We start from the raw sequence: 24,378 nt of genomic DNA on the forward strand, positions 1-24,378 counted from the left end.
CAATGATTGGCTGTTTTTGGAATCGACGGTGATATCCGCTAATCTATTTATAGATTTGATTTACCTCTTCTAAGTGGTCCATTAAACGACAAAATTGACTAGTCAAGCTGTGACTCTCATGACTCACGAAAAAGTCTAGGCGGTTCCCCCCTCGGTGATTAATATCCGCGCGGCATCAATAATTTTTGTTTGCGAAATTGCACCCGCACCGCAATAATTACAATCTTCTGTTGTGTGTCTCTCTATTTTCTCTCGGTTTGGTCAGTTTAATTTTTTTTTTTTTTTTGCTTTTTTCGGTTCAAAGGCCCCACCACAGTTTATTGAACATCAATCAACTAAATACCTGTCAAGCGTACCTTATAGACGTTCGGAGTAATCTCGCTTTCAGTATAACCAAGCTGCTGCTATTCATAAAACTTCACACAAATCTGACAACGAAGTCGATATTTGCCGCTACTTCAACTCAAAGCTTATTCCCCACAATCAATACCAACAATGACTTATTCAACAGGCAGAGGTGGTGCTGGTAACATACACCAATCTAAAAGTAAAACGTCAGAACTGGACACAACAACGAACAACACCCGAGACCATACACAACAGGAGCTAAACAAAACGATATCAGGTGGTGAACAGAAACAAGTATACTACTCCACTGGAAGAGGAGGTGCTGGCAATATCAAAAGATCAGACCAACTACCATCACCAAAACTAGTCCCAGTAGGCTCCAACACTCCTCATCTCACAACGTCAAAAGTAACCACTGGCCGTGGTGGATTTGGAAACATGGTTGATAACAATGACCCTGAATTGACGAGAAAACTACAAGATGTCGATGGTGAGAAGCTCAGTAAAGTAGGGAGTCAGGATTTGCAAGCTACGAATTCCAAAGGTTTTAGTGTTGGTCGTGGAGGGTTTGGTAATGTGGTTCTGAATTCTAAAAGTAGATCATCGTCGGATAATGAACAACAAGGTGGTGGTATGCCTGCTTTGTATAGTGTCTCGTCTCATGGTCCTAAGAAGGATAAGAAGAAGGGAGGATTTTTGGAAAAGATTAAAGAGATATTTGCATGATTTGATTAATAGAGAGAGAGTTTGAATATATTTTAATGATTATAATGAAATTAACCAACGAAGGTTTCTATCTAAAGGGATAACAAGTATTCCCTTACTTTATCTAATGCTCTATATCTATGACTGATTGTATTCTTAACTGATTTGTCCATTTCAGCATACGTTTGATCAAATCCAACTGGTTGGAAAACTGAATCCCAACCGAAATCAGTTGGACCTCTACTATCAACAATCACACCTTCAGTTCTTCCTTGGAAAATCTTGACTTCCTTACCTGGCCCTTCACAATACCCAAATGTACATATCGCATTAGCTCCCTTATCTTCAAACCCCGCCAACATCTTCACCAACCCTTGCAATCCAATCAGTTTAACAAACCATTTGATATATGGACCAGGTAAATCATTGTATGCGTTGAATCCTAAACATGTGTCTTCTACCAATACTGGTCCATTGATTTGTTCAGCGGCGGCTTGGGCCTTGTGGATTGTTACTTGTTCAATGGTGCCTTGAACTTCATCCAAGTCAATTGATTGGTTGGTGATGTGGAATTTGCCGACTTTGTTGGCGTCTTGGGCCGAAGTGGATAGTATGGCAAGTACTTCTTTGAGCTTGTTTGAGTTGCCTGTGACGAATGTGATGGTAGACATGATGCTTAGTGGATGACTGATGATACAAATAAATTTTTTGGATGCGATTTTCTTCAAAAATTCGGAGCAGATGAATATCACCAGAAAAGAGCCATACCTCTTATATCTACACACAACCCACAGAGGAGTCATTACCTGATATTCCTCAAACTGTTGTATTGTCCATTACAATCCCTATATACATGCTTTTATACCTACTTACCCAATCTCTTTCTCAACGCACGCTGAGCCTTTCTTCTCTTCTTATACTTGTGCTTCTTCATCTTTAATCTTCTTTTACGCAACACTGAATCAGCGTACATTTCATTGTTACTCTCCCCTGCATCAACAATCTCAAACTTGATTTCATCACCCACTATTTCCATCTCAATGGCAATAGTTGCTTCTTTATTGGGAAGCTTCGATGTGGGGAAAGATGTAATCTTAGGCAACTTCAATGTAACTTCCTTTTCACTTGGCACCAAGTTTGGAGTTTGCAAAATTGCACTTGGTTTTGATGATGTGAATGAAAGTGGTGCAAGCGATGATAGTATTGGTGATCTTGGTGGTATATACAGCGAGGCAAACCTTACTGCCGATTGGTTGACGCCCCTGAATGACGCTCTCGCAAGGGACCTAAACATACTCATTTGAAAGCAAAACTAAAGTGTCTCGATGTGTAAAGTTATGGCCTTGCGAAATTGGAAAATTTTGATTGCTTGAAAAAAGGGAAAAAAAAAAAAGCTTGGTGGTGGGTTGGTGAGCTACGCTACCACATGATATCAAACGGACTCTAAAGTCTATCTCTGTCTATAAGTTTAATTCTATATTCATTGATATGTCTTCGGTACATTCAACAATAAATCCTTTCTCTCCAACAACTCTATTCGATGAGCTCACTTGTCCCATCATTTTTGTAACCCAGTTCTTGACATCGTATCTGAAGCCGAAACTGTTTAACGTGACAGGCTTATCTCCAAGAGGCAATAGCCCACACAAAGGAGGCGAAGATGTATCTTTGCAGAAAATAGCCCTATTCGGATAAGTGACGTAATTGACTCCCTTATACAACAAGAAAATCAAATCATAATTGGTGATGAAGAAGAAATGTAAGTTGGATTGTTCTTTGTGAAGAATGTATAGCTGGTTTATCGATTGGATAGTTTGGTCAAATCTTCCTCCAATTACCGATAATGCGTAAATGCGAATATCTATGTTGCTGGAACCATGCAACTCCTTCTCCCATATATCCTTTAATCCGTCATCTTCATCAACCTCCGGCCATGGTTTACCCTGTTCTGAAAGTAGAAAATGGATCTGTATGCACCTTACCGATTTTTGAAAGTCGTTGCTGTATTGACCATATTGAGGTATTATCTTGACCCCTCTAGATTGATAAAATCTCTTGACATTGTCCCTTAACGAATCAAAGTCTCCAACTACGTAATTTGGCAAGAAATCCTCTCGTTCTTTGTCATTGGTAAAGTAATCATGTAATCTGTTAGCACCACCATCTGAACACACTACTAACCCACAATGAGTCCAAATTGCTTTGAGATCAATCTTGAATGGTTGGTTGGAGATAAGAAGGACATTGTGATTTCGTTCACTTTCTTTCACGGATGTGAGAAATGCAAATGGCTCAATTGTGTGATGGTTTCCCAGAGGAGCGTTGACTACCACTGTATCTGGTCTTTCAAATACCTCTCCTTCGTCTGACATTTGCTTTAGCTGTAAAGCAATGATTGGAAAAATAGTGTCGAAAATTTGAAAGTGCGGCACTGAAAAAGAAAATCGACATGAACTGAAAACAATCGGCAATTACTCTGCAGTCATCATTAATAATCACTGCCTGTCTCCCCCAACAACGCTTCCCGTATGAGTGTTCCAGCTCCAAATTCCGCAGATGCGATATCGGCACCACAAACAGCTGCGTCAAGACAAGCCACAACACAGAACCAAGCTTCACCACCACAACCCACGCCAGAAAAGAAGGAGGCCATCGTACCTCGTGATGTACGGTTACTTCATTTGATATTTGCAACTCAAGGCATACAGAATTATCAAGACCATGTGCCTTTACAATTGATGGATTTTGCTCATAGGTACACCAAATCGATTTTAAAAGATGCGCTAATTTACAATGACCATGCTAAGCCAGCTAGCTCCAATTTGAATTCCAGTGCCAATGCAACCGTAAACACTGATGATATTAGACTAGCTATTGCTGCAAGGGGTAATTATCAGTTCAAGCCGGTGCCACCAAAGGAACTAATGTTGGAGTTGGCACAGGAGAGGAATTCTAAGCCTTTACCTCCAGTTATACCGAAGTGGGGATTAAACTTGCCTCCTGAGAAGTACTGCTTAACGGCAAAAGATTGGGATAGTGTCTACGATGAGCCAGAGGGTGATGACAGGGATGAACAAAGGAAAAAGTCAAAGCCTAATTAGCAAAACCTCCTGTGTGTAAACAATGTAGTAGTTTATAAGCAATTGTAATAATAACATACCCTATGAAGGATCGTAACGAAGTGAGAGAAGTTTGTAGAAACATCATCTTTACAGTCCTCTAGGGAACCGCTAAGCCAATATGCCAACGCAAAAAAAAAAAGTTTCAACAACAAAAAAAAAAGAGAAAGTGTCCTATAACCCAAAGCTCCAACATCCACAAATCACAATGCTACCTCCATCATTAGGATCAATTCCAGAAGTCAGGGAGGAATACCCAGGGGCATGTCTTACTGAGCGTACAGCTCGGTTGTTTCAATTTATAGAATTGGGCCCTCCTGATTTATGTAACATATACAAGCACTCAATCAATGCCAAAAGGGAGCATGGCGAAATTGGCACGTTTCTATATTTTGTTGGGGTGGATACATCATCAATAGCTTCAATTGCGGCTCATTTACAGAGCTTGGCTAACTTGATGACATCGAAATCACAGTATTGGTTTGGAGAGAAGAAACATTGGAAAGTTCCACAATTGACGTATTGTACTTTTAACGCCTTTAGCAAGTTGGATATAAGGGTCACGGTTCATATTCCTGGTAAATTTGGCATTCAAATTTTAAATCAGGAAGGGAAAATGATTCAAGACAATTTGAGTGAAAAACAATTGGAAAGAGTATGGATGGAGACATTTGTCACCTCTATTACTCGTGCTGTTTTGGAAAGTGAAGATAATGAAGATGCCAATAAGTTGGGCGGTGTAGTTGAAGTTCGAAAGATTAACCCATTCAACAATGGAGTTACATCAAAGGAGTTGTTGAATAACTTTTTAATTGGGTTTGAGCAGTTGTTCTTTCAGGGAACCAAGTTGGGATGTAATGTTGACTTTCCACAACCAACTGTTGTAAACAACTACCTTGTGGATGGATTTTTGAAAATTGTTGAATTGACTCAAAGTTATAGCCAAGGGTTGGAGATTTTGGAGAGATTGTACAAGACAGAACCTAGTGTTATTTCAATTATTGCAAAGCTTCAATTAATGAAGCAGGATGAAATTGAAGCTGTCAAGACCATGTATAAGGGAGTTCAAGATAACAAGAGGGACGCCAACACATTGGTCTTGCAAGCTGAATATTGCTTGGATAAGAAAAAGCCTGATTTGGCATTGGAGTTGGCAAAGCAAGCAGTCAAGTCGTCTCCTTCTGATTATTTCACTTGGTCGGTTTTGGTCAAATGTTATACCAAGTTGAATGATTTTGAAAATGCTCTATTAACTCTAAACTCATGTCCAATGAATTCCCATAAGGAGAGATATCAATTAAAGAGAGTTGTACCAATTAAGACACACGATGAGTTACACTTGCCTTCGCCTTTGGATGTCACCTTGGACGAAGTTTCAAACTTGCAAAGCAATGATATTAGCTTTGAACATAAGAATTTGGATCCGCAATTGGCCAACTTGCCAGCAGCAAACTTGAAATCTACATATGCCAAGGCGTATGATTTGTTGACTGAGATTGTAGCTAAAACTGGTTGGGAACAGTTGTTGAAGTACCGTGCCAAGGTCTTTGTCATGGAAGAGGAATACAAGAAAGATAAGAAAACGGCCAATGGTCACCTCCGCAAAGGCTCGACCCAATCTTCTGTCAATGTCAATGTCAATGATACCGCTACCAACACCAATGCAACTCCATCAGTTGCTGAAAGCGATGTTGAATCAACTATGGCTATCAAGTCACCAACTCAAAAGCCTATTGATGCAGCAGCATCAGTAGCACCAGAAGCACCAACTGTTGAAGACGATACCGACTATGACGAAGAGTTTAAAAAGAAGAGATTATGTGAAAGATGGTTAGACAATTTGTTTATGCTCTTGTATGAAGATTTGAGAGCATTTACCATGTGGCAAGCTGAATCGTTGCATTTCCAAGCTCAGCAAATGGAGTATAAAAAGACCACCTTGGAATGGGAAATACTTGGTCTGATAGCGTACAGATTAAAGCATTTTAAAGAAGGTGCAGTTGCCTTTTCCAATGCCTTGAGTGGCCGTTTTTCAGCCAAGTCGCAGCGTGAAATGTTGAAATACTACTTGAAAGAGCATTCAAGGCTTATAACCAAAAACACATCATCCTTTAGCGGAAACCCAAGTTTTATTCAAAACTATTCCAAAATGATGAATCAATTGAATGAAAAGATTTTGGAAAGTATAGTTCGGTTATTGGTATGGAATCATCGATGGTATTCTGATTTCTCCCCATTCTTATTATTAGGCTTAAGTGATTTAGTTGCATGGGAAGGATCAGTTAAAATTGAAAGTTCGGTTAAGGCGTTGTACAGTGAAATCAAATTACCAGGTGCTGCCAATAAAGATGGCAAAGACCATAAGGAGGACCATTTTAGTAACCATGGAGTGATTGAAATGATGAAGGATTTAAATGATGATTATATTAAGTTGTACAACCTAAATAATGCTGATGAGTAGGAGTGGTTTCGTTATTAAAAAAAAGTGTGTTTGAATGTAGTTTTAATAAAACAATATACAATTATGAATGCATTCTGTATTTGGGTGTATTAAACTCCGAGGTCACGAGACATGCTGCAATTTTTTTTAAATGTCAAAATATCAAAATATCACCTTTTACTTATCTTTTGAAAAATTTATACTTTTTTTTTTGTTACTTTCTTTATCACCAGAATATCTACTTAATCCTTATCAATCCTACTCGAACATCTAACTCCATCTTACGATATGTCTGCATTCAATAGGTTATCCATGTTCCAATCCCATTTGGAAGAAGTACAGAAGAACAAGATGATTCCAAGTTTTCCTCAGCTTCCGCAAAATGATAGGTTTGTGTATTCGCCGAGCGAGTTTTATAAGATAAAGCCAGCATTGAAGAAATAGTTAGAAAAGAAGGAGTGGGTGTTATCTTAGAAGAAGAGTGGGTGTTAGCTTAGAACAAGAGTGGGTGTTACCTTAGAGCAAGAGTGACGGTGGCGATTTTGGCCAATGCTGTATCACTTCACATCGCCACAGATACCCTTTGAAACCGTTACGTCGTTTATTTATCAAATTATATATACAAAAGAATATTTACCCTATAAGGATATGGGATCATTTGAGTTTGTTTGCTATCAATTCAATTATCCTTTTCTGAACCATCTCTCTCACTATCAAATCCTTGCTTAGCCAACTCTCTCAACTCTTTTCTTGACTGTTCCAATCTCTGCTTCCTAGCTTGGATTATTGCATCTCTTCTCTCCAATTCTTCAATCCACAACTTCTCTCTTTGTTTCGCCTTCTCCCTCAACATCTCCTCTTTAGATTTCTTTTGCTCTTGCGTGGCAATTCCAAAAGTCATACCACCAACAACCAATGCAATCAAAGTTGCTAACTGGAACCCAATTCTGTATCTAAAATATCTCTGCGTTTTAATCTTTTCACCCCTCTTCATTGATCTGGCGGCTAAAATCACGGCACCTGCCGTGAGGATGGATCCTAGAGGCACAAGTGGTTGTTGTTTGGCCTTTTCTGCCAACTTTTGCATGAAATCTTGTTCACTAGTTTGCTCTGTTAGTACCATAGTCTTTAAAAAGATTGTCTTTTAAGTAGGAGCTAGCGGCCTCCCATTTAAAACGTACTCTTCCTCGCCAAAGGTCATAGATGATGGAAGTCCTGTCGTCATTTTTTGGAGTAATATTTGGGGAGGGGTTATAGGCTATCTGGGCAAATTGAAGATGAAAAGTGTGGCAAAGTTGTGGATTTCTGATAATAATCGGAGAAGTCTTCTTTTTTTTTGGATTTTTTCTATTGGATTTCCTTTTTAAGTATTGTGACGATAGAGTCGGGTCGGTGCATCCTTTTTTTTTAGAATTAAATCGGACGATGTAGGAAAAATTGCTCATTTATACATAACATATGGCACGGCACATGCCAAGCATAATAGTAAGGCTAGGGGGAACGCTAGGAGCAAGTCCTTTTTTACACAGAGATTGATTGGCCGGTGGATGCTTAGGCCAAAAAGAGCAAAAATGGCAAGTTCTCTCTTGCAAAACCGGTCAAGCTGATCACAGAGGATACTACATGATATGCTCCTACTATTCTATATCCATTCAATTAAGTGTCTATTCCTCCAAAATAAACTTTTTAAATTCAGCATAAGCCTTTTCCAAATCATCATTGACTATTACCAAGTCGTGAGCTCCAGTATTTGCATACGCAAGTTCACCTTCAGCAGCAGCAATTCTCTTTTCCAAACTCTCCTTGCTCTCTGTACCTCTACCTTCCAATCGACTTCTTAATTCCTCAATGGATGGTGGACTGATGAAAAGATACCTGGCGTTCAAGTCAGTGTTTTTAACAGACTTGACACCTTGCATATCAATGTCCAATAAACAAATCTTTCCCAGATCAGCAACATCTTTAACTGCCTTAATGGTGGTTCCATAATAGTTACCAGAAAATTGTGCCCATTCAATAAACTTTGCTTCGTCAATTAATTGTTTGAATTCATCAACTGTAGAAAAGTGATAATCCTTACCATTGACTTCACCATCTCTTGGTTTTCTTGTAGTGTTTGATACTGAAAACCCAAATTTGTTTGGATACTCTGCGAATAATCTTTTTAGTAAAGTTGATTTACCAGTTCCTGAAGGACCAGAAATTACAATGGGTCTAGTTGAAGATGAAGTGGACATGGCAGCTTGTTGTTGACGTGAAAGGTGGAGGGGTATGCGAATACTACTACTAAATGAAGGTCGAAGTAATGTTAATATAGCTGTGGCTTGTCGATTGCCTGTAAACATCTCTCTTTCTTGTAAAAACTTTTTCACAAATTGCACAATAACAAGGCAATAAAGAATTTTTTTTGTTGTTTTTTGTTTATTAGGAGTTTTTTATTTGGTAACTTTTTGTGACGCGATTTGAATTGAGACCCAAAGCACACGTTCAAAGTAAATGTTTATACTCCGAAGCTCGTGTATAGATTCTCACTATTGTGTTTTATATTTTGACACGCAAGGTGGGAGAGATACAGTTTCTTCATGTTATCTGAAGCCAGATTTCGATAACCTGCCTTATAGCCCGAATTTATCCTACAAGAACAGCCTATATACGTTGTTTACTCTTGCTTTCAAACGCATGATCTTAGTTTATACGTCTCTGTCACTATTCTAATTTGTGGGTTCATTTCATAGATTTTGCACAGATTTTCCAACAAAACTTTCTCTGTTGGTTGAAACGGGACTCTTTCTTTCATGAAACAAAATATCTTTTAGTTTTGACATTGATCAAATACTGACAATCCCTACTGAATGAACAGGTCTACTTGTTACTTCATTGTAGAACTCTACTTGTTTTTGCACCCATTTGGACCCATTTAGGTCGTGTGCTTCTTCAATGGCTAAAAAGCCAACCAAAAACAAAAAAAAAAACAAAAAAAAAATTTGAACCAAACCGAAGTACATTTTGGTTGTCAAATCATCATCCACTCCTTTTAATACAATGTCATCATACGAAAATGAGATTAAACAGATTGAAAATGCATTGACAACAATGTACTCCAATGCACCACGTGAGCAGAAAGCAACTGCTACTCATTTCTTGGAAAACTTTCAAAAATCAAGCGATGCATGGCAAATCACCCATCAGATTTTGAGTGATAAGAATAGTGGCTCAAACATACAGTTGAAATTATTTGCAGCACAGACACTAAGATCCAAGATTATTTATGACTTGTCATCTCAAATACAACCAGAGAATTATCCAGCTTTGAAGGACTCAGTGTTGAGCTTGATCAAACTTTACAATCAAGGAAATGAAAAATTAATCCGTACTCAGCTATCAATAGCCTTGGCTCAACTTGCTTTACAATACTTGACTTGGCATGATGCAATGAGTGAAATAGTGTCAAACTTGACACTGTCTAGTGATTTAACATTGGTTCTTTTGGAGTTCCTCAAGGTGTTGCCAGAAGAACTATCTGATGTGAAGAAATCGCATTTAAGTGACGAAGAATACAATAAAAGGTCACTGGAGTTGATTACCGATCAAGTAGAGTCAGTGGTATTGACCTTGAAGAATCTTGCTGAGAGTAATTCAAACAATGATCCTGCTTTAAATGCAGCAATTTTGGATGCCTTAAACAGTTGGATCACTGAGTGTCCTATTGATAATATATTGTCTGTTCACTTATTAACGTCGTTGGTATTTCAAAGCTTATCCAATGATGCCACATTTGACAAGGCGATAGAGTGTTTAGTCACCATTGTGCGAGAAACTCGTGATATTGATAGTGACGAGATAATAGATGCATTATATCAACAAATACTACAGTTGAACAAATTCATGAATGATAATCCCGATAACTTAGAGGATCCAGAAAAGGTGGATGGATTGACTAGATTGTATGTTGAATGTGGAGAATCATGGAATCCATTGATAGCCAAAAACCCACAACATTTTAAACCATTGGTTGAGATATTACTTAACTGCTGTAAATATGACGAGGATTTGGATGTCGTCAAGTATACTTTCCAGTTCTGGTTCTTGTTGAAACAGTTGATTGTTTTACCAAAATTTCAAGAGGCTCGTCAAATCCTAGGCGAGTGTTATCTTCAACTAATATCAATTATAATCAAGCATTTAACGTATCCAATAGCAGCAAATGATGACAATCTTTTTGATGGAGATAAGGAACAAGAGGATAAGTTTAAAGAATTTCGATATGAGATGGGTGATGTATTGAAGGATTGTTGTGCCGTAGTTGGCGCTTCACGTGCATTGCAAATCCCTTTTGCCCAAATTCAATCCATTTTATCCAATTCACAAGGTCATTGGCAATATCTTGAAGCACCTTTGTTCTCCATGAGAACAATGGCAAAGGAAGTCCCAACAAAAGAAAAGACCATTCTCCCTACAATTATGTCGCTCTTAGTACAGTTACCAGAGCACCCTAAAATACGGTACGCTGCTACATTGGTTTTGGGTAGATATACTGAATGGACTGCCAAGAACCCTGAATTTTTGGAACCTCAGTTAAATTATATCACAAAGGGATTTGAAGTTGCTAACAATAATGAAATCTTTATGGCAACTTCTCATGCGCTTATGTATTTTTGTCAAGACTGCTCCGAGTTGTTGGTAAACTATCTCGAACAGTTGTACTTGTTGTATGGGCAAGTGAAGGATAAGATCGATATCGAGTCCAATTACGAGTTAACTGATGGTATCGCCCACGTTGTTGCTAAAGTGCCAGAGGATAATTTGTACAAAATTTCAGACATGTTCTTGGAGCCATCCTTGCGGAAAGTTTCTGAGTTGGATTCTACAAATGACAACTCCGATGACGCGAACACCCAAATTGCTGATCAATTGGAAATTGTAATCATTTTCCTTCAAGTGTTGAAAGTAGACGAGTTTGAAAAGCCAAATCATCCAGTGGCTTCATTATTTATCGAAAAGATATGGCCATTGCTAACTTCTTTATTACAAAAGAGAGGTTCAATTTTGAAAGTTAGTGAGAAATGCATGAAATTGGTTAAAGTTGCCATGGAGTCTTTTAGCTCATATCTTAATCCGATCTTACCTCAAATTGTCAACATACTTCACCAAGGTTACAAACAAACTCAATTTGGATGTTATTTATGGGTTTCTGGTGTTGTTATTAGAGTATTTGGAGATGACGAATTTTCATCACCAGAAATCACATCAGCGGCATACAATTTTGGTCTTGAACAATGTCAATCATTTTTTGAACAATTTTTCAATAAAGATGAAGGTCTGATCAAACAAATTCCCGATGTCATTGAAGACTTTTTCCGCATGTTGAATGACTTGTTGATGTTTTTCCCCTTCAAAATGATCCCCACTATAGATTTACTCGATTCGATTATCAAGGCTGCGAAAATCACCTTGACGGTGATTAATGAGTATAATCCAATTATATCTTGTATCCATTTCCTTATTGACTTGATATCATGGGGTTTACCACACCCACCTATTTCGTTGTTTGAAACTAAAGATACTACGCCTTTGAGAGAATGCATTAAGCAGTTTGTGACTGTCAATAACCATGGAGGTGAATTGTTGAAAGTTGTGTTGGATGGACTCATTTTCAAATTCCATAATGATGTACAACAAGATGCTAGTGATTTACTTTTGAAAATCTTGATAGTGACTCCATCAGTGGATCTATCTATTAATTGGTTATGTGATGTTGTATCGAGTTTGCCTAATGTTCAAAGCGCTGAAGTCAATCGGTTAATCGATACAGTGTCGGTAGCTATACCAAATAAGGACAATAGAAGAGTCCGTAGTGCATTGAGGGATTTTATTGGCTGGTATTCGAGGAAAAATGTAACTCCTCGGTCTGAAATTTGAGAAGAGCAAAATAAACTAGAACCGAAAGGTTTTGAGTATCACTGAAGTATGTAGATAATAAAATTGTAGCATTATAATACTATTTTTAGGAACAACGTTGAGTAGAGATAGGGGAAGAAGAGCTACCTACCCCACTACACGGATAAACTCCCTTTCACTGGCTTTTGTATCAACAGTCGCGCTCTTCAGGAACAAGACAGTGAACTGTGTCAAGCCGACACACCAGACAGCAGCAAGCAGATTTTGTTTTGGTTTTACTTTTATCGCGCAACAGCGAGAGAAATTTTTTTTTGAATTGCACGCAATTGTTACACAAGAAACGCCAAAAAATTTGGCCGGAAAATAAACTTTTTTCATTGTCTTTTTATGAAACGATTCTGCTGATCTAGATTTAGTGGGTGATTTAGGGCGTTCAGAAGCTCTGCCGGTTAAACGTTGATGCATTGCAGTGCAGGGCCAACAGAGTCAATATTACTCGTCTAACTCATACTATATAGTGTTTCTCGGAGATAATCCGAAGATGCTGAGATTAGTTTGGCACTTCAAGTCATACTCTTGGCATGCACTCTATGAGAACCATTAATTAAGAGCAGCCTATGCGTACTTAATGTAAAACGTTGTTTGTTCCTGAAAAATTGGAACATGTCTTTTCTCGGAAAGATCATTACCGCATCGAGCGAAAGATAGGAGAAAAGCGATTTTATTAAGGGGACAGTGGCTGTGATGTCACTGCAGTTGAGTTGTATCACATGATGCAAGAAACCAGCAACAAACAATAAGTAAAGTTTTGCTTGCAATTAGAGAACAATAGAATCTTGCTCTCGCGTGAATGAAGAACAATGGGGGGACGAGTGTTCCTGGCATTCCGCTCTGTGACTGGTGCGACAATAGATGTGCGTTCACGCGACATTGTACCGCAACCAGATTGCATCGCGGAAACACAAATCAGTGCTGGCTGGAGTTGAACAGCGTAGAGCCTAGCACAAGTAAGTAAATTTCAGTCCTCTTGGCGATGACACAAATTGCTGTCAAAATTCGAGTTTTGTGTAGATTCTAGGGTGCTTTGCTTTGAAAAATTGTCTTGGGGGTGATGATATGTGTAGGATCCTTAGCCTTTAGGTCTACAGTTGAAAGTGGAATGAATAGAGGGTATCTACTCGCCACAATGTTGGACTAAAAAATGACATCTGCTTTGCATTGACATGCTTCTTCTGCTTAGAGCCATGCATTCGTCTGATTTGAAGAACAGTATGTTTGTTGTGGTTTTCATGCCTTATGTCACAAAATTGCCGCTGACGAAAAGCTCGCGACACGAATTGTTTGGGGTTTGTGTCACATAAAACATCTGCAACAATAAAAAAGAAAAACCATAAACATAAACACCTAACACCCAAGTATTAGCACACAATGGAGAAGTTAATGTACTGTTAATACTTGCACAAACTTAGCACAGTTAACCGCCTCATCAGCACATTACTGTATAGCCACTGAATCATTTACTTTGACTATGAACTGATTTGCAAAATATTTCCAATATATAAACCGCCCAAGATCCCATTTTTCTAACCAGCTTTTTATTTCTTCTTTTCTTCTTCATCAGATCAGATCATTATCAATCCCAACTACTAGTCTTTCGCTTTTTACTACTACATATTAACAATGCAATTTTCAACCGTCGCTTTATTCGCTGCTACCGCTGCCATCGTCAACGCTGGTGAACTCACCAAGACTGTTGACTCAACCACCTTGGCCACCATCACTGACTGTGGTTCCCATGCTTCATCATGCCCAGCCTCAACTGTTGCTGCTGAATCTTCATCAGCTCCAGCTGGTAACGGAACTGCTCCAGGTGGTAACGGTACCGCTCCAGGTGTCTCCACTTACGAAGCTGGTGCCGGTAAGCAATACGCTGCTGGTGCCGTTGCTTTGGCTGCTGGTGCTTTGTTGGCTTTGTAAATGTGATTCTATAATATTACATGAATAGGGAAGGAAAGGTTTTATGCTGGTTTAAAAAGGCTCGCACGTTGGTCGGTGCCAATGTGTTTGAAGATTTTTTGAAAAATAGGATTCAATTTTTTGCACGGAAACTGGGTTTTATTTACGTACATCTTTCTCCTTTTTTTTTTTATATATATATAATTACATAGAGGCCCAATATTATACAAAGGTTGAAACTTGATTCATGTAAATAACAATTCGAATGTGGAAGAGTGACTATTCATAGTGTTGACAGTTTAATAAAAAGAATGGGCATAAATTATAAATATAAAAATGTAAAAAAATAGGGCATACTATGTGTATATAAAAAAAAACTCAACTTTTAAAAAGATGGCCTCAAAAATGTACCATCTTCAATCCAATCAACCAACCAACCATCAAGCGAAAGACAATCATGCTCAAAGCTGAGCAACCAAAGTAAAAAAAAAAAAAGCAAAAAACAATCTGTAAAACCAAAAAAAATATCAAAAAATTAAGCAAAAATTATTCAAAAAAATATTAATGTATCACCACCATTGGGTGTGAAATCCTTTTTTTTAAAAAAAGCTGTAGTATAGTTTAAGCTCCAACAGGTGGAATAACCTGTCCTGGAACTTGAGTTGGACCACCAACAGCAGCTGCAGCAGCCGCAGCAGCAGCAGCGTCACCCGGACCATACTGGAAACCCAAGTCACCCTTCAATTCATGCTCCTTCTTACCAAAAGCATTCTCACTAGACTCCTTCTTGTCAACACTCTTTCCATGTTCCTTTGAAAACTCTTCATGTTCATGAGGCCCTTTTTCATGATTCTCCTTACCATGTTCTTCTCTATCATGTTCCTCCTTTTCATAATGATCTCTATCGGGTGTAGTTTCATGATTCTCCTTTTCATGGTGCTCCTTTTCATAATGTTCCTTGTAATGACGTTCTCCACCATAAAGGTTATCCTTAGCAAAATGATCCTTATCCTTTTGCTTAAAGTGCTTGTCTAAATCATGCAGCTCCTTACTTTGAGCAACCTTGTCATGTTCATAACCAACAACATCACGACGTTCAAGTTCATGTTCATGTTCAACTTCATGGTAGAAATCCTTGTGGTGCTCCTTCTCCTTTGATACATCATCCAATTCATGCACATCCTTGCTAAAGTTGGAATCGTCAGTGTGAGCTTCTTCATGGTGATCAACAGCATGCTTGTCACGACCAAATGCAAAATCATCTTCCTTGTGGTGAACCTTTTCATCAACACTCCATGGATCTTCAATACTTTCATGATGACTCAGTTCATGGTGAGCTTTAACATCCTTGTGGAAATCTTCCTCATTGTGTTCCAATTCATGTCTCTTTCTCTTGTGTTCAACTTCATGGAAATAATCAGAGTGGTGATCCTTTTCTTTGAAAAATTCATCCAAGTCATGGAAATCCTTTTCGTAATCAAAATCACCATGATCCTCTTCATGATGGTTAACCAAGTGCTTATCATGTTCAACACTGTGATCCTCATTTTGATGCTTATTCTTTTCATGATGTACAGAGTCGCCATCAACAACTTCATGGAAATCATGTTCATGGTGTTCAGTTACATTCTTGTGGAAATCTTCTTCAAAATGTTCAACCTCATGTCTCTTCTTGTGTTCAACTTCATGGACATGATCCTTGTGAAGATCCTTTTCAACTTGAACACCATCCAATTCATGCAAATTCTTGTCATAATGAGTACCATCAGCATCATCATCAACTTGATTAAGATCCTTTTCATGGAAATCTTGACTCAATTCATGTTCATCCTTGTGGTGGTGATCTCTTCCATGACCTCCATTCTTTTCATGTTCATCCTTTTCATAAAAATCCTTTTCCAATCCATGTTTATTTTTTTCATGAAGATCAACCTTATGGTGCTCATCACCTTCGTCATATTGTTCATGAAGATCTAATTCATGTAAATTCTTTTCCTTCTTGTGAACTTCCTTTTCATGGTGTTCCAATTCATCCCTCTTTTGCTTTTCAGAAACATCATCTTCATCAACTTGAAATTCTTGATCGTGCTTTTCCTTCTTCAATTCCTTGTTACTCTTTTCATGATGTTCTTCACGCAATTCACCGTTTCTATTCAAATCTTGTTGATGTTTTTCTTTATGATGATCTTTTTCCACCTCATGAACATCCTTTTCGTGAACGCTTCCACCATGCTTGGATTCTTCATGATAATCCTTTTCTGAATCATGGTGTTTGCTTTCAAAATCCTTCTCTTTATGATCTCCATGATGACTTTCTTCATGGTGCAACTTTTCAATATCCTTATTCTTCTGCTCATGGTGTTCAATCTCATGATCATGAGTAGCATTACGAACCTTTACATAATGATGTTCCTCCTCGTGCCCTTTAACAGTCTTGACATGGCTCTTTTCATGGTGATCATGGGAAAAATCTCTATCTGGAAATGGACCCAATGGTTGGATACGTGGATCTCTACCTTTTCCTGGCAATGGTTCTTCTTCAATATTCAACTGTTCAACAACTTGAGCCGAGGTCAATGATCCACTCTTGAGCAATCCTGGAATAAGTTCCAATACAAATGAAGCCAAGCCTTGTCTAACTTCAGGGTTGGTCAAGGTAAATTTAGTAACATCAAGAACAAGACCATGAGTCTTGATAGAAAGAATAATTTCATCCCATGGAATAACGTTGGCATTCAACAATTTAATGGTAATATCAGTCAATGCTTCTCTAACAAGATCATCAGTCAATGACATCTTAATAATATCATTAATCAAACCAGAGTGCTTCAATTGTAAGAAAACCTTCAACAACAAATCTTCAACTAAGTCATGCTTAGATACAACGCTTTGAGCGTAAAATTGGGGTTCCAGCCCTATACGATTGCTCCCTGAAGCAGAAGCAGCAACAGCAGCTGCAAAGTCTTTGTCGTTGAAAAAACTATCATCAGCACAGTCGGAATCGTAGCACCATTCGGCACTAGAGTCAAAAAAGTTTTCATCAATTTCACGTTTACCTTTACCAAAGCCACCATTCTTTCCCTTGCCATTATCATAGATATCATCTTCACAATCTTCTTCATCATTGACATCTTCGGAAGCTTGATTTTTGTTTCCCTTTTTGAATTTTCCCTTCAATCCACCAAGCTTATCCTTCATACCGGCACCACCACCCATCTTGCCTTTCAATCCACCAAGCTTATCCTTCATTCCAGCGCCTCCACCCATCTTACCTTTCAATCCACCAAATTTACCCTTAATTCCCTTCAACTTGCCTTTGATATCTTTGCCACCTTTTTGCTTACCGCCATTCTTCTCCTCTGCTTCCTCTTCTTCGTCATCGCAATCTTCATCGTCAAAGTTATCTGGCTTGGATTCTTCAGATTTGCCTTTACCTCCCTTGCCATTCTTGTTTCCACCAAATCCAAAGTATTTAGAATCTATGGCAACATCAGCAGCTTCATCACGCTTCTCTTTATCAGCTTTAGCATTGGCCAACTTCTTCTCTTCTGGACAATCTTCATCTTCAACAGGAGCTTCAGTTTCAGCAGCAGCTTCAGATTCAGATTCAGGGCAATCTACAACAACAGTAGTGACAACAGCAGCAACAGATGATGTGGAGGTGGCTTTATTCTTTGAAAACTTAGCCTTTAAACCACTCAATTTTCCGCCATTTCCGCCTTTCTTTAAAAGACCCTTCAACTTTGATTTCAATCCACTCATTTTACCAGCTTTACCAGTTGGAGCAGCCGCAACAGAAGTTGAAGTAGTAGCTGGTTCTTCAGCTTCTGGTTCTTCAGGACATTCCTCTTCTTCTTCCTCTTCTTCAGTTGGTTCAGGTTCAGGAGCAGCAACAGTTGGAGCTGGAGCAGAAGTAGTCTTTCCCTTTTTACCAGCCATCATCTTTTTCAATTTACTCAAGTCTCTTACAGCCAAATGAAGTTCATCATTCTTGGAAAGCTTGGAAGATCCGTAGTTCTTAGATCCTTTTCCTCTGTTCCAGTCTTTGCCTTGATCAAATTCATCACAATCCTCATCATTATTCCAATCGTGGTCTTTACTAGTTTCATTCTTCCAGCCGTGGTTTTTGCCAAAGTCCTTTCCATGATCCTTTCCATAATCCAAATCATCATCACAATCTTCAGGACGTCCGTGAATTTGATTACCACCACGCAATTTATCAGATCTAGCACGGTCGAAATCACGTTGCTTCAAATCATCATTAACTTCACCACGTTCCCAATCCTTGGATGAATCATAATGGCCTCTGTCATACTTGAAGTTTGATCCTTTACCATTGTTGTTACGACGAGAGCTTTTTCCATTCTTCTTGTTTCCATAACGACTAGATTTAGATGAACCAGACTTTCTGTTCTTCTTACCTTGGTCCCAATCTCTGTTATCATATTCATCATCGTCATCACAGTCCTCTTCATCCACATTGTATTCGGAATCGTAATCATCTTCATCATCGTCATAGTCTTCCTCATCATCATCCTCATCATCGTGTTTGCCTTTACCAAACTTACTCTTCCAGCCACCTTTACCACCTTTTCCACCCTTACCCTTCTTGAAAAGACCCTTCAATTTATCAAGTTTAATCAAGTTGTTAAACTCTTCACCATCAAAAGCCTCTTCAACATCTCTTTTGGAAAGTCCTCCAAGCATAGCTTGCGCATCTTGTTCATCAACAACCTTGATGGTAACAGGCTCTTCTCCTTCTTCCTTATCATTGTTTCCACCACGGATATTCTTAATTTGATCCAACATGGACAAAATATCCTTCAAGATGTTAATCTTTTCAATAGTCAAGTCTTTACCAACACTCAACAATTGCCAAAACATATCACCAAATCCACCAGCTTTGAAATTGGCAGTAAAAGTAGGATCAGAGTTATCGTCAGTAGACAATACACCAGCAAAGTTACCCAATCCAGTTTCATCATCTTCATCATCGGAATCAAACTTAGCCTCCAACGAATAATCAGCTTGATGATCAACACTATATTCCTTAGTGTTGGACTCACCAGATCTAAAAGGCAACCTCAACCTCATAGCCTTGTGGTGCTTAAAGCCCAATCTATGGTTACTTGCTTTCTTGGAACCATCATTGTCATGTTCATTACTTTGCGGGGCCTTGATGGCCAATGAATTGGCAACCGCGGCAACAAGAAGTAAGTTGCAAACCTTCATTTAACTCAATGGGAAAACTGCTGCTGTTACCTCAGTAAAAACGGGGATGAATGACGTGAAGAAGGGAAACACTTTGAGCATGGTCTTGGGAACGTGTGTATCCTTTTATAGAAACAAATGAGTGATGTGTTGTGTAGGGTATTGACAGTGACTTTCCTTATTGGCTTCCCTTCAATTGAACCAACTCTTCAGAATTTAGGTCTTGGCTTTTCCAAGGAAACCTTTGCAAAGATTCATAATGGTTCATGGAAACAGTGTGTTGATGTACATTTACAAGAAAAATAGTGTAACCGAACTTGTCCCCCCTATCACCTCAATATTTTCGCCTAAATTTCTGAAATTTGACGTCCAAGAAATTGTAGACAGTACAAGCCTTAGTGGGAAAGAGTGGGGTCCATCATAGTTTCTGGTAAAAGGGTGTATATGGTCTTGTCGTAAGTCTTTGTGGAGTTTATTTTGTAATGCTCTGTTGTGTTTCTCCTTTTTCTCAGTTGAGGAAATTTTGTAAGTGTTTTTTTGCAACAACAAGAAAAACACATTACTAATAGACCTTTACCAGAAAGAAGAGAAAGACACCTATTCAGAGAAACGACGAAGCAGACAATAAGAAGAGGGATCAAGCTACTCTTTAACTCCAAAATTATAATAGCAACGTATATCGAAATTAAAATTAAAACAAGCTTAACACCTCTATATAATACAAGCAAAATGAATAAAATGTTTAGCAAAATAAAGCAAAAGTCTATTAATGTAGCATCACAACCAACGACGACGATGCCTCCTTCTTTCCCTCCATAACGTCAAAAGAAAATGGTTTAGCCAAGACAAAAAAAAAGGGATGACTGTACTTTCCCCTTTACACCGTGAAATTTCCCGAAACTAATTGATAATCTTGACCACTAGCTCTCCTCGTAATCCTATTTCTCCTTCTTGAGCTAAAAATCAGTTTAATCCAACCTAATCTAACAACCTTATTCCAGTTACTCCTTCCTCGTTTCCAAATTTCAAATTCTTCAGCAGTTCCATTCCTCAAATCGAAATCATCCTCATTACAAATCATTTCCAAATCAACTTTATCAACTGAATCAATTGTTGGAGCTTTGTAAAATTTCAACAATAGCGAATTCATAACCACGCTCAATGAACTAATCATCATGGCAATACTGGCAGCAACAGGCGGCAACATTAAATTCAAAGGCAAGAAACATCCCATTGCGAATGGTAACATAAAGATGTTGTAAATGACTGCCCAGACAAAGTTCATTTTGATTCTTTGGAATGTTGTGGATGAGATTTTCAATGCATTGATGACTCCATACAAGTCCAGTTGTTGACGACGTTGGCCGCCTCCAATTAGGACAATGTCGGCACTTTCTATTGCAATATCGGTTCCTGAACTTATCGCCATTCCAATATCAGCTTTAGCTAATGCCGGGGCATCATTGATTCCATCTCCTACAAAGGCGATACTGGCACTAGGTCCAAATTTGGTTTTCAAGTCGGAGATGACTTTGTCCTTGTGTATGGGGGATACTTCGTAGTAGATGTTTTGTTCAGCGATTCCCACTTCTTTACCAATTTTCAAAGCTGCTCCTTTATTATCTCCAGTAACTAGTCCAACAATGTAACCTTCTGAATATCTCAAGTAGTTTATAACTTCACGTGATCCTTCTTTTAACGAATCTGATAATTCAATGTATCCGGAATATTCCCCATTAATGACAATGTGGATCACGGTATTTACAAGACTAAAGTCTTCATTATCAATCTGGCTCAATAATTGAGGAAAATTTTCTTTAACAAGATTATAATTCCCAACTTGAATATTGTATTCCTTTGATTGTAAAGTGACATTGGCTTCAATACCTGCACCAAGCAAAATATTGACATTCTTGATCATTGTGTCAAATGAATCCTCCTCAAAAGTTAATCCACAATAAGATTTGGCCATCTTGGTTAATGCTTTCCCCACTGGATGTTCTGAATTACATTCGACTGACCCAATCAATTTCCACCAATCAGATATAGAAAGCTTTAAGGAGTTCTTCTCAATCACTGGCTTTGTCTTCACAACAGTCATTTCACCCGTAGTCAATGTTCCAGTCTTGTCAAATAATATGATATTGACTGATGTTGTCTTTTCCAAAATATCTGCACCTTTAATCAAGACTCCATTAACTGCGCCAACACCAGTACCAACCATAACTGCAGTTGGTGCAGCTAACCCTAAAGCACAAGGACAAGCAACAACAATAACGGAAATTGCCAATTGTAAACAGACAAAGAATTTGCCATTTTCATTTTGACGGAAAATCATTGGTAAGCCATCAATATGCATTGTTGCACAAACTAATGCCCAGATTGTAAATGTTGCAATTGCCAACATGATAACCGAGGGAACAAATCTCGCAGCAACATAATCGGAGAATCGTTGTACTGGAGCTTTATTAACTTGAGATTCTTTAACCAAATTGATAATTTGTTGCAATTGAGATTTTCTTCCAGTCTTGGTGACTTTAATGTGAATCAAATGAGGTCCATTGATTGATCCACCAATTACTGGATCTCCATTTTGTTTGTGGATGGGTAAAGGTTCACCAGTGATTAAACTTTCATCAATTTCCGATTCTCCAAACACAATAACACCATCAGCTGGTACTTTACCACCAGGTAAGACAATTGCAATATCATTAGGTTGTACCAAGTCAATACTGATTGTTCTAGTTTGATAATCTTGTTGGAGTTTGTCGTTGTTGTTGCTCAATTCTTGTAAATATTGGGTTGAATCGCTAATGATTGTACAAGTGGAGGGAGTTAATGATAATAATCTCGATAATGCTGATGATGTTGCTCCTTTGGCTTTATTTTCCAAAAGCTTACCAAAGGAGACAAATGTGATCAACATTGCAAGTGTATCAAACAATACTTTTGGTGGTGCTTCCTTATCCCCTTGCCAGACACTAATGACAATCGAAACGATTGAAAAGATGTACGTCACCAACGTTGATATCGACACCAAAACATCCATTGATGCACCTTTAAAGTTGTTTTTAACAAATGAAACAAATTTCTGTAAGTACTTTGCACCCAATCTGAATTGCACATAAGTTGCAAGTATAGTTTCAAGCAATGTCACCAAAAAGAAACCAGGAAACAATATTTTGGTTTTCCAGAAATTTATTCTTTCCGTGTGTACAAAAATTATTATTGGTATGCCGAATATTAGACTTTGAATAACGATATTGGACCAATATTTGATATCTTTAATTTTGGATAATAGTTTGAGTTGAGTAGCTGATGATTGATCTAGTGAATTGACAACAACAAAACTGACTCCACTTTGCAAAGCATCTAAACCATCCACAACATCTCGAATACCTATAGTTGTCAGATTATAAGCGACAATTAATTCATTACCAACACCAAGTGCCATATCTTCGACTGATGTTCTTGGCAGCATTGACAAGTCTTGGGCAGTATCATCTTCGTCGTCTTGATTATCCCAGGAGATTTCAAACGATGTGATTCCTGGTACATTCTGTAGATAAGCTTCAAGATTGTATCTAAACTCCACTAAATCCATATCTGGATGTAAACCCATGATTTTCAAACAAGCTTCCTCATCAGTGCCATCTGAAGATCCAACACCATTCAGTTGTGATCCACCATTATTCACTTCGGTTGTATCTGTGGTTCGTATACTTGTTACATCAAATCCACAGTTTTCAATCACTTCTTTTAATTGATCCGAAGTTACCGACGACACATGTTTGACCAATGCTTCTTCAGTGATTAGTGAAACCGAAACATACGTTACACCTGTGATACTTTCCAATGCTTCAGTGATGCTTGCAGAACATGCACCACATGTCATGCCAACTATTCCGAGTACTGTTTGTTTCAACATATCCGATTTTGTGGTTGATGCATTAGGTTTAAGTATAGATTTCTGTTGTTGTTTCTGTAACTGAGCATCAAACCCACAGTCTTCAATGATTGTGATTATGTTTTTGGGGTCATAGTTGACTGAATGAGTTATTAGACCATCTTCTGTGACCAATGATATTGATGCTTTAGTTATACCATCTTGTTTTTCCAATGCTTCAGTGATTGTTGCAGAACAAGCTCCACAAGTCATACCTTGGATGGATACGAGTGAGTGTGTAGTAGTAGGATCTGCTGATGACACCATCTTTGGAATTTGTCTGGTTGTCAAAATGAAGATTGTTCAATTGTATTTGTAATCAGATTAACAAACTGTGATAATAACTTGACCTTTTTTTCTGCTTAACTTTATTATAGTAATGTTTGATGATTCACTTGGAATAGTATGATGGTATATGCTCTTTACTTATATGATATTGGAGATGAGTAGATGCAATAGATGGAAAAGAATTTATATAGGTTTAATTTCGGAACTAAGAAAAAATTGAAATTAAATTGGATCACAGAGATGAAGATACACAACAGGAATTTTAGATTTTGACAGGCAAAAGAAAAAAATTACTTAGCTAGTAGTAGATTGTACTAACTATAACTATATCTTATAAAACAGAGCTATACTAAGATGATAATGTAGTCTACTATTCAATCGAATTGCAGTTGTATTACCTTCTGAATGGAAAAAACCACATGATTTCTACTAATATAAGGTTATATACTCTATAGAAGTTAATTAAA

The 24,378-nt window shown here is 38.1% G+C and overlaps 12 protein-coding genes across 12 annotated transcripts; 5 read left to right on the forward strand and 7 right to left on the reverse strand. All coding sequences in view use genetic code 12, as the record gives it.

Annotated features, from left to right (window-relative positions):
• Positions 1-495: 495 nt before the first annotated feature.
• Positions 496-1,074, forward strand: I9W82_004062 (uncharacterized protein; the record flags this gene model as incomplete). Its single annotated transcript, XM_067693095.1, has 1 exon — positions 496-1,074. The coding sequence occupies one exon, from the start codon at positions 496-498 to the stop codon at positions 1,072-1,074; it is 579 nt and encodes a 192-aa protein (XP_067547650.1).
• A 71-nt stretch (positions 1,075-1,145) lies between these two features.
• On the reverse strand, positions 1,146-1,724 carry HAM1 (nucleoside triphosphate pyrophosphohydrolase; the record flags this gene model as incomplete). The annotated part of the gene is made up of 1 exon (XM_067693096.1): positions 1,146-1,724. One exon carries the CDS (start codon positions 1,722-1,724, stop codon positions 1,146-1,148), a length of 579 nt encoding a protein of 192 aa, XP_067547651.1.
• A 194-nt stretch (positions 1,725-1,918) lies between these two features.
• On the reverse strand, positions 1,919-2,353 carry I9W82_004064 (mitochondrial 37S ribosomal protein mS38; the record flags this gene model as incomplete). Its single annotated transcript, XM_067693097.1, has 1 exon — positions 1,919-2,353. One exon carries the CDS (start codon positions 2,351-2,353, stop codon positions 1,919-1,921), a length of 435 nt encoding a protein of 144 aa, XP_067547652.1.
• A 160-nt stretch (positions 2,354-2,513) lies between these two features.
• Positions 2,514-3,425, reverse strand: I9W82_004065 (thiamine diphosphokinase; the record flags this gene model as incomplete). The annotated part of the gene is made up of 1 exon (XM_067693098.1): positions 2,514-3,425. One exon carries the CDS (start codon positions 3,423-3,425, stop codon positions 2,514-2,516), a length of 912 nt encoding a protein of 303 aa, XP_067547653.1.
• A 156-nt stretch (positions 3,426-3,581) lies between these two features.
• I9W82_004066 (chromatin modification protein) lies at positions 3,582-4,154 on the forward strand (the record flags this gene model as incomplete). Its single annotated transcript, XM_067693099.1, has 1 exon — positions 3,582-4,154. The coding sequence occupies one exon, from the start codon at positions 3,582-3,584 to the stop codon at positions 4,152-4,154; it is 573 nt and encodes a 190-aa protein (XP_067547654.1).
• Positions 4,155-4,380: 226 nt separating this feature from the next.
• Positions 4,381-6,633, forward strand: BUD7 (exomer complex subunit; the record flags this gene model as incomplete). Its single annotated transcript, XM_067693100.1, has 1 exon — positions 4,381-6,633. The coding sequence occupies one exon, from the start codon at positions 4,381-4,383 to the stop codon at positions 6,631-6,633; it is 2,253 nt and encodes a 750-aa protein (XP_067547655.1).
• Positions 6,634-7,291: 658 nt separating this feature from the next.
• I9W82_004068 (uncharacterized protein) lies at positions 7,292-7,735 on the reverse strand (the record flags this gene model as incomplete). The annotated part of the gene is made up of 1 exon (XM_067693101.1): positions 7,292-7,735. One exon carries the CDS (start codon positions 7,733-7,735, stop codon positions 7,292-7,294), a length of 444 nt encoding a protein of 147 aa, XP_067547656.1.
• Positions 7,736-8,276: 541 nt separating this feature from the next.
• On the reverse strand, positions 8,277-8,957 carry GUK1 (guanylate kinase; the record flags this gene model as incomplete). The annotated part of the gene is made up of 1 exon (XM_067693102.1): positions 8,277-8,957. The coding sequence occupies one exon, from the start codon at positions 8,955-8,957 to the stop codon at positions 8,277-8,279; it is 681 nt and encodes a 226-aa protein (XP_067547657.1).
• Positions 8,958-9,654: 697 nt separating this feature from the next.
• On the forward strand, positions 9,655-12,531 carry MTR10 (Mtr10p; the record flags this gene model as incomplete). The annotated part of the gene is made up of 1 exon (XM_067693104.1): positions 9,655-12,531. The coding sequence occupies one exon, from the start codon at positions 9,655-9,657 to the stop codon at positions 12,529-12,531; it is 2,877 nt and encodes a 958-aa protein (XP_067547658.1).
• A 1,659-nt stretch (positions 12,532-14,190) lies between these two features.
• PGA58 (Pga58p) lies at positions 14,191-14,487 on the forward strand (the record flags this gene model as incomplete). The annotated part of the gene is made up of 1 exon (XM_067693105.1): positions 14,191-14,487. The coding sequence occupies one exon, from the start codon at positions 14,191-14,193 to the stop codon at positions 14,485-14,487; it is 297 nt and encodes a 98-aa protein (XP_067547659.1).
• A 600-nt stretch (positions 14,488-15,087) lies between these two features.
• Positions 15,088-19,698, reverse strand: I9W82_004072 (uncharacterized protein; the record flags this gene model as incomplete). Its single annotated transcript, XM_067693106.1, has 1 exon — positions 15,088-19,698. The coding sequence occupies one exon, from the start codon at positions 19,696-19,698 to the stop codon at positions 15,088-15,090; it is 4,611 nt and encodes a 1,536-aa protein (XP_067547660.1).
• Positions 19,699-20,554: 856 nt separating this feature from the next.
• On the reverse strand, positions 20,555-23,890 carry CCC2 (Cu(2+)-transporting P-type ATPase; the record flags this gene model as incomplete). The annotated part of the gene is made up of 1 exon (XM_067693107.1): positions 20,555-23,890. One exon carries the CDS (start codon positions 23,888-23,890, stop codon positions 20,555-20,557), a length of 3,336 nt encoding a protein of 1,111 aa, XP_067547661.1.
• Between the last annotated feature and the right edge of the window lie 488 nt (positions 23,891-24,378).

This window comes from Candida metapsilosis (assembly GCF_017655625.1).
Source record: "Candida metapsilosis strain BP57 chromosome Unknown scaffold5, whole genome shotgun sequence".
In the NCBI taxonomy this organism is placed as follows: domain Eukaryota; kingdom Fungi; phylum Ascomycota; class Pichiomycetes; order Serinales; family Debaryomycetaceae; genus Lodderomyces; species Lodderomyces metapsilosis.